At 43.8% G+C, this 11,620-nt stretch overlaps 1 protein-coding gene across 1 annotated transcript in view; it reads right to left on the bottom strand.

Moving 5' to 3' along the window:
* Nucleotides 1-95: 95 nt before the first annotated feature.
* The window catches only part of LOC143356548 (uncharacterized), a 33,502-nt gene continuing 21,977 nt past the window's right edge, over nucleotides 96-11,620 (bottom strand). Inside the window, exons 2-6 of the mRNA XM_076792342.1 lie at nucleotides 4,842-4,911; nucleotides 3,275-3,964; nucleotides 2,737-2,965; nucleotides 2,583-2,673; nucleotides 96-2,207 (exon numbers count right to left, since the gene is read on the bottom strand). Coding sequence (XP_076648457.1) covers nucleotides 2,097-2,207; nucleotides 2,583-2,673; nucleotides 2,737-2,965; nucleotides 3,275-3,964; nucleotides 4,842-4,893 — 1,173 coding nt within the window. The 5' untranslated portion in view covers nucleotides 4,894-4,911 and the 3' untranslated portion in view covers nucleotides 96-2,096. The remainder of the gene's footprint in view (nucleotides 2,208-2,582; nucleotides 2,674-2,736; nucleotides 2,966-3,274; nucleotides 3,965-4,841; nucleotides 4,912-11,620) is intronic.

Here is an 11,620-nt window from a genome sequence, read left to right as displayed (position 1 = left end):
CAATTTCACATTAATTTCTATTTTAGCAAACGATTTTACAGTTGGGTATTTTGGACAAATGGGGAGCAGATTGAAGGGGGTTGACAGTCGATCGATTAATAATAATATGAGTGGTTTATTCACAACCGTTACCATAAGATGAATCAGTGATAATTTTACATTTATTAAACGCTACGATCTATCACAATAAACTCTGTTTTTCCTCGATAGCGCGAGGCTCGGTATAGAAATATATTTGAAACAACACGCGCTAAACTTCTACTAGAACGTAAATCGTGTTTTCGAGGACGACGGTTCGAGTGCCGTCGTAGAAATTTGCACACCTAGAAGATACATCCGTAATTATTGTACACGTACGTACATACATATATACAAGCTAGAAGTCATTAGTGGAAAAAGACGAATCGAATATCTCCGCCTCGCGAACGGTTTTGCTGGATATGTTGTAAAGGCATGAAGCTACGAACTACGTAATGTATTTGGTCCGATCCTTTCGTTAGCCCGGTTTCGTTTGTTCTCTCTTTTTGTTTCTCGAAAATAGTCTGTGTTCATTGAAGCCGACAGTAACGTGCGCAAGCGAGTTACAATATTCTGTTTCTCCCGTTATCCTATTAGAACCATATGTATACTCTCTTTCTGGTTTGAAGACCGTAAGAAACGTTTTTGAAGCTTGATCACAAAATTAAGAGGAGATACCTAAACGTGGTCGTAGAAATAGAAATTCATAATACATATATACAGGATGTCCTCTTTTACTTTATCTCGTAGTAATATTTCTTTCGCTTGGAGCTCTCTTAAAGGTAACAACGGTTCAGCCTGTATCTTTGCATCATAAAATAGAAAGCCACTACGTACGTTGCAGCCTTTAACGATAGTTCAGTGCCTTATGGCACAGGGTCACGAAAGGTCACCGAAGATCGCGGTCTAAATCATAAAACAATACAGACAAAGGTCTATTAAGACACTATAAGCAAAAGAAACTCACAAGGAGCGTCACCCGAATGAAACTTTGTGCACACCGACGTAAAAAAAATATTCGACGCACACTGTTTTAGCGGGCATTACTAGACCGCGGGAAAATGAATATTAACACAATTATGGTATTTTCCAGCCGCTTGGAATTGACAATTCTCATATTGCATAAAGGTCCGCAGTCTAGTTATTGTCTACATTCAAGGAGTGAAAACAGTCCTCGAGATCGGGGCTATGTATAATTCATTTTTGAAGAGTTAGTCGGACATTTAAACTTCTCGGAGTCTAATCTAATCGACCGAATATGGCTTTCAACCCTGAATGGGGCTATTCCCGTCTCTTGAATGCTAACGCGAGTTTGGTTGAATCGCTCGGGTAACGCCGCTTGTTCGGTTCAGTGATAAAGTTTGGTGGCTACCCTCGTAGTTTTGGAAGTATTCTCTGACGACTTTAGTATTCTCGTAGGAGTTCGTTCTTATCAAATCACTGCTCGCTCCCCTTCATCCCTATTTATATATATATATCTAGCTAGAAATTAACGGTTTTATTTGTACTTAATGTTCTAATGATTTATCGTTAACCGTCGCGCATCGATAAAGTACATCCTATTGCACCAACCGATTTTACTGCAGCCCGAGGCGACGATGCTCGCCGCTGCGAAATAGTAACGGTAGAAAAATATATATACGGAACGGTGCTAGTGACGAAATCAAAATCCAGGCGTGTGTAAGAATATCCCCGATCGTGTGACTGAACGATACGGGAATATAGGAATGCGTGCGCGTCCTGTAATTTTGATGCGTCGTCAACGATTCTCTCCCTCCTATCGAGTAGGCTAGAGTTCGACTATCGAATCCTGCGGGAACGGATAAAAACGCTTTGTTCGCTTCAGCGGGAGAGGAGGGACGTAAAAAATACAGAAGAAAGTAAACGCTATCGGAATTCATTTCCGTCCGTTCGTTAAAAATTGAAAACAAGAAAGAAAAAAAAAAAAAGAAACGAAAACGCACGGCGCGGCGTCGCGTTAAGTACTATTGCTCCAACAATGAAATTTGTTCGTGCGCTTCACCGTCGGAAATACTGAACGTTTCCATCCTCTTCCCCGGCTGGATTATCTTCTTTTGTCATAGCTTCGTGTGCTTCACGCTGTCCGTCCAGTAGTTCTGTATTGTCATCGCCTCCAACGAGTTTAGGAACGAATCGTTGTCCAGGCTGTACATCTCCTCGGAGTTATCCTGCAAGAACCGGAAGTAGTCAACTAGGATTCTGCATTCCCTTACACTACATCAAACTCTGTTTCACGTACAGTCAAGAATCAAGGCGCTTCTTCTATGAAGAAACGTTCGTTCTGCTTACAAGGCGAACTTTGAGAATTTTTTACAAGAAAACGACTGTATATTTTAATTCCAATTTTGGTACAGTTATTACCTGACATTTGAAGAATCTACTCAAATTTTTCCAGGCACAACAGCGATTGTAAGAACGTTTGAAACGGAAAATCAACTCGGGTAATTTTACTGTTCTAGTACTTGTTTAGAACTTGGCGCACGGGTTCTGCAAACGTCTCGACGACTGTACGTTTCCGTAGAATTCACGTTGGTGATACTCACACGAATAGTGGAATCGTCGATGTAACCGGAACTATCGGGGTTGCTGCACTTATCGCTATTCAAGGTCTGCGGCGGATTCAGGTACCTACGCCTGCAAAGCAAACTCGTTAGAACCTTTTCCGAGCGGCTTGGCTCTCTGCACCGAGATAATTACCTGTACATAATGAATCCGAGGCTGCCCATTGTGCTGAGCACGACAACAGTCGCGAGACAGCTTCCGGTGATCGCGGCGATGTCTACGGTGGACCTCGAGGAGTTCTCTTGCTGCGAGTTCTCGCCGTCGATGTAGTCAGGCAGATGGTCTGCTTGGATCTGATCCCTTTGGAAATCTTTGGGAAACGCGCTCCTGGCTCGGCTCAGACGTGTCGACTCGCTCACGCCAACTGAAACGTTCAATTTCAGGTTCGATCGTTGATTAAAATCAAGAAGCCCTCGCTTCTGAACGCCTCGGATCCTTGTTGCAAGAATAATATTTTTCAACATTGTCACGTTGCTGAATCAGAAAAATATAAAAATGGGACTTGAGATTGATGTTGCCTGGAGTCTATAAAATTAGATACAAGGTTAAGGAGGAAGACTCTAAATAAAAATGCGGGTCGGAGAGACAGAGATGGTTTCATGGATCGATCGGCACAGGGAAGGCTCCGAGAACTGACGATACTGAGACGCGAGGCGAGGATCTGTTAGATCACCTTCGAGGATCGACGCAGCGGTGGCAAACAGCTGCGGCTTGACTAGCTCCTCATCGATTTCAACGTCATCGTCGGACCGATTGAACGTTCTAATGCCTGATGCACCAGCCGACGAAGCCAAGGACGAGGAGGATGCGGACAACAGCGTCGCGGATTTCGTCTTGTTCAGTACCAGCCTGATTCTAGACACCTCTTCCTGAAGAGGCAACACCGTGAGGTCCTCGACAAACTCCACGCTCCCGTTCCGGTTCCCGTTCTCCTCCAACCTCTCTTCTTGTTCATACTTCGACCTGGCCGTCTTGTTCGACGTCAGGATCCAAGTAATCTTGCTGTCCTTCTTCGTCAAAGGTCCTCGAACCCTTTCCGAATTGTTGGGCCGACCAATCGGCTCGAGATTCGTTTCGTTTCCAAAATTGCGCCGGAAGTCCTCCGCAATGGGGTCCAAGCTCGTCACCACGACGTTTCCTCTGGACTCTATGGGAACTGAAGCTGTTGTGGATGGCAGCCTGTCCAGGACCATGGCTGCGTTTGTTGCTGGATTGAAACCGATCGCCTTTGCCACCCGGAAACCCTGTCGAGCCTCTACCATTTCCGCGTCTACTGATGACACTTCCGGTGTCGGCTCCGAGCTGGGACGACTCTGCACGCGAGGTTCCGCCGTGCTGGACGGCACTGGGTTCCCTAGAATCACTGAACGTGAAATGTCATTGTTAGAAACTTGCTTCGAATCTGTTTTTGCTGATCTAGGTGCTACTCGAATTTTTAGCGAGCTAATTCTGAAGCTTCGGAGGCGTCTGTTCTTTTTTAACACGTCTACCCTCGAAGAACTAGGTCCGAAATCAATACGTTCACACTAATTGGTAGATTGCGGATCAGATAAACATTTTTTTTTCTTTTTCTTTAACGGTTCTGATTAATTGAGGGTAATATACCAACGTTCCCAGACTGTTTTCATTTCTTTACTGTATTAAATTGCACCAACTCGATTTTACCGTATAAATCCGCAGTCTGGTCATTAGCGACTAGCAAACGCATTAGCAATCACAAAAACTGGGTGAAATCGAAGCAATTTCTTTCAGCACACTCAAAATAGTAATTCAGTTACTCGAATATAGGTGACATGGCTGAGCAATGCTGATCTTTCTGTCGAGCCTGATTTAAGTAGTTGACGATGCAAACTGACTGGTAGTAAATCGGATGTGAGGTTTGTAATTTTTGATCGAAGTCTAACTCGTGATTGCGAAAAGATTTTTCGGCACGAGCTAATAAATTGCAAACTTTCGATCGGCGAGAAGGGGGGCGGGCGGGGGCGCACAGGGGCCGTTGGGGGTTGAAGCTCGGTCATTGCGCAGGAATCAAGGTCTCCGGCTGCGGATCTATGGAAACCGTGTCGAGGATCGCGGATCCTCGCCGCAGAGACCTTGATCCCTGGCTCGGGGAGACGCCCGGTCTGCGAATACGCGAACGTTTCGAATTTCATCTGGACCGTGAACGCCGTGGCGCTGTTAGCGAACGGCGAGTAAAATCAAGTCGTCCTTGATTCCCCCGAGGATCGTTTCGAACGCACCGAGAAATTGAGCGGTAACCCAGAACCAGTGCATCCACCAGTGCAGCGTCATCGCGTCATCTGCGTGTACCTGAAACAGAAACGAGCGCTGTTAGCCGACGTCGTTGAATGATCGATTGCGCAACGGCCCTCGAGGCATCTGAATGATCGCGAATCGCGGTATGCGTGATTCGGTGATTCACTGCGGACGTATACAGGGTGTCGCACCTCAACACGAACCACCCGAGTTTCTACGTCTTCCGCCAGACAGGAAATTAAGTCGCGACGTAATTAGACCGCGGAAGCATGCGCGGTTGCCATCGGAAGAATTTTTACGCGGTTCCCGGCACTTTGGCTTTCTAACGTCTTTATGTGTATTTGTTTCTTTTTTTTTTTTTTAAATATTCTACAATTTTTAACCTCGCAGATGTTTCAACTCGGAAACAATTCTACCGACCCAGAATTTCTTCATTTCATTCCGATACAATTCTCACACAATACTTAAATGTTTAGTAATTGATTACATACGCACAAATGTAATGTAGACGATATTTTTAATACTGGTGCAGCAATTTTTAGTGGCGCCTCAGGGTCGCCATTCCAGTGCTAAAATTTGTAGACTACAAATTGATACGAGAAAAATGTTGAATGCTCGTTTCTGGTCGACTTGAATAAAAATTGCCTCTCATTTCCGGCCCAAGAAAAGTGATAACAGTTTTCTTTTCTTGGCTCGAATGCAATTTTCTTCGGTCAGCGTTAAAATCCGTATTTTTGCGATTCCTTATTTTTCTACGTCAGCGTTGCACAACGATGGAATCAAGTTTATGATTTTACACAGCAGGAGGATCGATAGGTAGTTGATTCTGGATTCGAGGTCAGTTCCGCGATCGCGGTCGGGTGTACCGAAATTTTTAACTGTAACTTCTATTCGGCGCAGCCTTCAACAGAAAAAGACCGAACGACACCACGGTGACACACAGGTGGTGCAGTCACCGGTACGGTTTTAGATGATACGTGTCCAAGATATCCCGTTACGCGGACTCTTTTTCCACGCGAGTTCGCTACGAAACGAAGAGCGAAACCGAGATGGAAATCGTGGGAGCAACACGCGAGCATCTCGATCAACATACGAATTATAAAATCAAATATCGGGGAACGTTGGCTTTGAACGGAGAAACAACGTTGATTGTCCGTCGTCGCGCTAAAAAACGTTTAGCATAACAATAGACGCTTATTTATAATATTCCGTTTTCATAGACTTTTCTCGAAGATTTCTCTTTTGGTGAAATTCAGGTCAGCCGTAAAATATTTTTCACGTTAGCCTCCGGAATTTTCACTTTGAAAAAGCTGTTTTCGCAACCACGAACCCCCGCTTGCGAGATCGTAACCGACTGATACAGATGTTTCAAATTAAACTTAACGATCCTGAATATCGTTGACTCGATTGTTTCGAGCTGGCAGAAAATTCCAGAAAGCTGGGAACAATGGGAATAGATCTAACGATCGCAGTTGCGAAAGAACTTGTGAAGAAGAGGGATGAAACGTTATTAAAATTATACAGGATGGACTAGAGCAAATATGTAGACATTCGAAGAATTAAATGTTGCTGCTATTCCCAGCTTATTAACCCATCGCACTCGGCGCTATTTTCATTCTAAAACTAAATTTTTCTTCCGTCTTAGAATATTTTCATTTTATTCATACGAAACTGATCCGATTTCCACATATAATATTTAAACGTTTAGTGATCTATCAAATACAAATTTTGTAATGTAACAAATATTTTACAATATTTTTTGTAATTTCGTTGAAATAATGCCACAACAATTTCTAGTGGTGCTTCAGAGTCACCATTCGAGTGCTGAGGGTTAAAATTATTAAAAGAGCAAACGCATCTTTACGCAATTTCCGTTTCTTATTCGAATTAGAAGAATAATGTAGATGTATGTAAATTTTTAATTATTCAAATCAGCTTATGGGCTTGTTGTGTAGATATTTTTCTTACTCGTGGCACTTCTGCATACACTCTCCGCCGTCAGCTAGCATTCCAGCCAGCCCAAATTCGCCCTGTATTTCCAGCAAACGTCTCCGCCGACGGGGAAACGATTCAATGGAGTCTCCCGACCCTTCGCCCTCGGTAAGAATAGAAATTTCTGGGTCGAAGGGATCGAGATATCGCGCGTTCCCTTGGTCCACGGATCGCGGCCCAGAATCTGATATTATCGGCGGCCTTGGAGGGCCGCGGGTGTCGAGGTCGAATTTCAGCCGTCCGAGTAAAGTCCAGTCGAAGGTCAACCTTCCAAGCGGATTAATATGGAAAGTGAATGATGCACGAGCGAAGGAAACGAGTCGTCGAGATTCGCTTACGCAACGGTCCCCGCGCGACCGTCTCGTCGCCTCGTGCCTTTCAGGAAACAAGTTTTCCTTCTCCTCTCGGCTCCCCGGTTTTATGGGACATCGCCGATCCCTTCTGGTTCTCCCATAGGCGCTTTGGGATACCCTTCGACCCTCCGGCCAAGCCGTTGCACCTTAATAAAAGGGACCTCGGTCGCAACGGTCCCCTCTACCCATATGGAACCTAACTTCTACGTCTTTTAGAACTGTTGCGACTTTTTCTTGCGAGAGAATGCTGTTGAGGGACGGTTTGTACTGTGGATTCTTTTTTCTCTTTCTGTTGGAGCAGGCCTGTCCAAACCGCGGCCCGCGGGCCACATTGAAGTCACGTTCCCCCACTATTTGACACCGCCGTGTCGCCATAAGCACATTTGTTTCTGTCGCGGACTCATGCTTATCGTATATTATAACAGAAGAAGGAGCCTGTGGGGGAACGGACAGGCTGATGATAGGGACCGTGTGGCCCGCCACGAAGAAGAAGTTGAACAGGCCCGGTATTAGGGCATGGTTGGACTGGGAGCTTCGTCATAATATTTTAAGATTTACAACAGCAATAGCAATGTTAACCCTTTGCACTCGAGTGGTGACTCTGAAGCACCACTAGAAATTGTTGTGGCATTATTTCAAAGAAATTACAACAAATGTTACAATGTATTTGTTACATTACAAAATTTGTATTTAACAGATTACTAAACATTTAAATATTATATGTGGAAATCGGATCAGTTTCGTATGAATAAAATGAAAATATTCTAAGACGGAAGAGAAAAATTTAGTTCTAGAATGAAAATAGCGCCGAGTGCAAAGGGTTAATTGTGATTCGGAGATTGTAGACGGAGATTTTGACTTCCTTTTGACACAGCATTCTTTCGAACGCAAAGTTTCATTCTCCATGGGGAGAATTGTTGCAAAAATGTGTAAAAGAAATGTTGAGAAGAACGAAATTGTTTCTGTGTTTATCTTTTGACCGCGAAGGGGGCCCTGGGCTGGAGCGCATGAAAGCCATGACTAGATCCGCCGCTGGCTCGGAGATTTGATTAGAATACAATACAAAGATTACACCCGGCCATTTTGTGGAAGAAAAATCGAAAAGAAAAATACGCAAATACCGTTTAAGCACTGTGAAATAGATATGATATTCGAAATTTTTCTTCAATTTCACTTCTCCAAGTGGAAAAGATACGACGAATTTACGAGACGCTCGAGTGGCCTAATCCTTTGAACACCATAAACCGGGTTTCGGCTCAAAGTGGAGCGAATCTTCTTCGACTTCGGAGGAAGAATCAGCGAGCGAATGAGACTAGAACGGCATCCGGACCAGCTTTTTGGTCTGAAAACGATGTGGCACGAGAAAAGAACAAGCCGGTCACCGTGCAGGATGCTAACCCGCGAATTATCCTTGATGACGGCGTCGTCGATGCTCTCCCGGCTCTCGCAGCCTTTTTATTGCCCGCGTGATTCATCGAGCTGTTTTATGTAACTCGCTCGGGATCGATAAGGAAAACGGGAACGACGAGCACAACAGATAAAATAATCTCGCGGACGGATTACGGGCTGCGGCGTAACGATAACGCTTGCATTTTAATGTCGCTTTATCGATCCTGCCTGCCGAGGATAATTAATTACTCAATTATCGTTATTGGCGAAATTAATGGCCCCTATGAATATCATTCGGAAATGAATCTGTTAATCGGACCGAGCAAACGACCGGTGACTTTTCATTCCCTTCTCAATTCGACCAATCATTCCACCGTGGTATCTTTATCGATGCAAGCTTTATTGTATTGTCTTTTCTTAGGGTATACAGGGTGTCCCAAAAATTGAAAAGGGTAATTCCCGAGGTGATTTGAAGAAACTTTTTCCTGTGAGAAAATGCTTCTCAGGGATCACCCATTTTGAGAAAGTGCAACATTTCTGGGACACCCTGTATACCTAGACAATGAGAGAATCGAGGCAAAGAGGATCGTTGTTCGAGATAGCCTTGTCGTCAATCGTTCAACCGTGCTGATTAAGCTTGCAGTTTACGTGCAATCTATTATCATTGTTTTAGCCGCGTCGGGCGTCTGTTGCGAAAATTGTGCGTTTCGCTCGACAGAAACATAATAACAACGATCACGTAACAAAGGGTTCCAATAATAAACCAATTTCAGCTAACATTCTTCACCATTCTCTTCGTCGAGACCGTTCGAAGACGAAATACAATTTCCGCAAACATTCAATTACTGTACGAGGTACGCCAGTCGAATAATGAAACGAAAAAATCATATGCAAAGAGATGGAAGTATTCTATGTCGGAAGAGATGTTTGGTTCAGGAGTTCAAATAGCTCCGAAGGGTTAATTTTTATAGTGATTTCACTGGGTGGATGCAATTTCAAAGAATAGAGGGATTCAAAGAATTTAGAAATACACTATTTAGTTCCTACGTCCTACAACTAATGCGAACAATTTTTATTTTACATAAGATTCGCAGTCTAATTGAACAGTTATAAATTTGAGTGTTCGATCAAGTCAAATAGATAATTTTTTTGTATTCCAGATTTGCTTTAGGACGTTCGCATTTCCTACGGAGGATGCTGCATCGTTTGACGCGCTCGGGAAAATTTGCATGAATTTTCATAGACGTGTCCGAGGCCCGGGCTTTGCTAGATAGAATTCGTCCTCGATCAACGTGTATCGCGGACACGACGAGCGTAGAGAGCGAAGCGTTTACTAAGCGGAAAGGGAGCGGCGCGACGCTGTTCCGGCATCTCCGTCGAGGCCGGTCCAACATCAACAGCGTCGGGAAAATTGCGAAATCGCGTCCCGGTCGCGTCGCACACCGTCCAGGTGCGCAGCTGGTCACAGTCAAGGGAGCATGACCGACCCGCGAATAACTGTAACAGATTTTTTCGCGTCCCTGGCTGCCGCTTCTTTTCTTTCCTTTGGAGACTTTTCATTCGAAGACGATACGCTCTCGACACGCAACTGCGTTCTTCGCACGGCTCTCTGCGCCGTCATTTTGTCGCCGGGACACCATTTTGTCGCTACTCTATGTTAGCTAGAAATCGCTCCAGAAGCTACACTGAATTTTGTCTTATTATCTAGTTCCTCTTCAGGTAAAATGTGTACCATATTTGGTACTTTTTGATGTGGTCTTTGCGATAAGTTTGTCGGTGCGACGCCATTTTGTCTTGTAATGAACGGTTTCGTACGAACCAAATTATCTAGTTCCTCTTCAGGTAAAATGTGTACCATATTTGGTACTTTTTGATGTGGTCTTTGCGATAATTTTGTCGGTGTGACGCCATTTTGTCTTGTAATGAACGGTTTCGTACGAACCAAATTATCTAGTTCCTCTTTAGGTAAAATGTGTACCACATTTGGTACTTTTTGATGTGGTCTTTGCGATAATTTTGTCGGTGTGGCGCCATTTTGTCTTGTAATGAACGGTTTCGTACGAACCAAATTATCTAGTTCCTCTTCAGGTAAAATGTGTACCATATTTGGTACTTTTTGATGTGGTCTTTGCGATAATTTTGTCGGTGTGGCGCCATTTTGTCTTGTAATGAACTGTTTCGTGCGAACCAAATTATCTAGTTCCTCTTTAGGTAAAATGTGTACCACATTTGGTACTTTTTGATGTGGTCTTTGCGATAATTTTGTCGGTGCGACGCCATTTTGTCTTGTAATGAACGGTTTCGTACGAACCAAATTATCTAGTTCCTCTTTAGGTAAAATGTGTACCACATTTGGTACTTTTTGATGTGGTCTTTGCGATAATTTCGTCGGTGCGACGCCATTTTGTCGGTATTCGTTGTTAGCTAGAGCCCACTGAAGAAGATACACGAAACTTTCTCTTCTTAATAAGTAACAAATTGTTTCGTAGATTAAACAAAATGATGTAGTTCCTATTCAGGTGAAATGTGCGATTTGGTGCAATTTTTCTAATAATTTCGTCACTGTGCCGCCATTTTGTCGCCGCTTATTGTTAGACGGCGGTCGCTGACGAGACGCCTAGAACGTTGCCTTCGAATTACGGTTTTTGAGTGTCATTTTTGCGATGATTATACGATAAATGTTTTCCGAAGGAGAAATACTAGTGTTTCTATTCTATTATTACCGCGAAGAATCTTCAATCACGCGAAGCAATTGGTTTTCTCTTGTAACGATTTTTGGAAAATATGCTCGTGAAAATTTGCGTTGCAACGTTCACTGGTTATTGATGAAAGTACTGTGTAATACGTGGATAACCGAAGTTAGAGCGATTAATAATTTCCATCAGGTGTTCCGTAGAACACAGGCCGCGGCTCGGAGAGAGGTTTCGTTCCTAAAATTCCTTCTCGCGATGAGTCATGTTGAAACCATGATTGAGCAACCGATTACTCACTTAAATATCCGATTTTCTGGACGACGAACGAGCTGCGGT

The sequence above is a fragment of the Halictus rubicundus genome, chromosome 8 (assembly GCF_050948215.1).
Source record: "Halictus rubicundus isolate RS-2024b chromosome 8, iyHalRubi1_principal, whole genome shotgun sequence".
NCBI lineage: Eukaryota > Metazoa > Arthropoda > Insecta > Hymenoptera > Halictidae > Halictus > Halictus rubicundus.
Note: the sequence above shows the minus strand (reverse complement) of the source record. Positions and strands in the feature narration are given on the sequence as shown.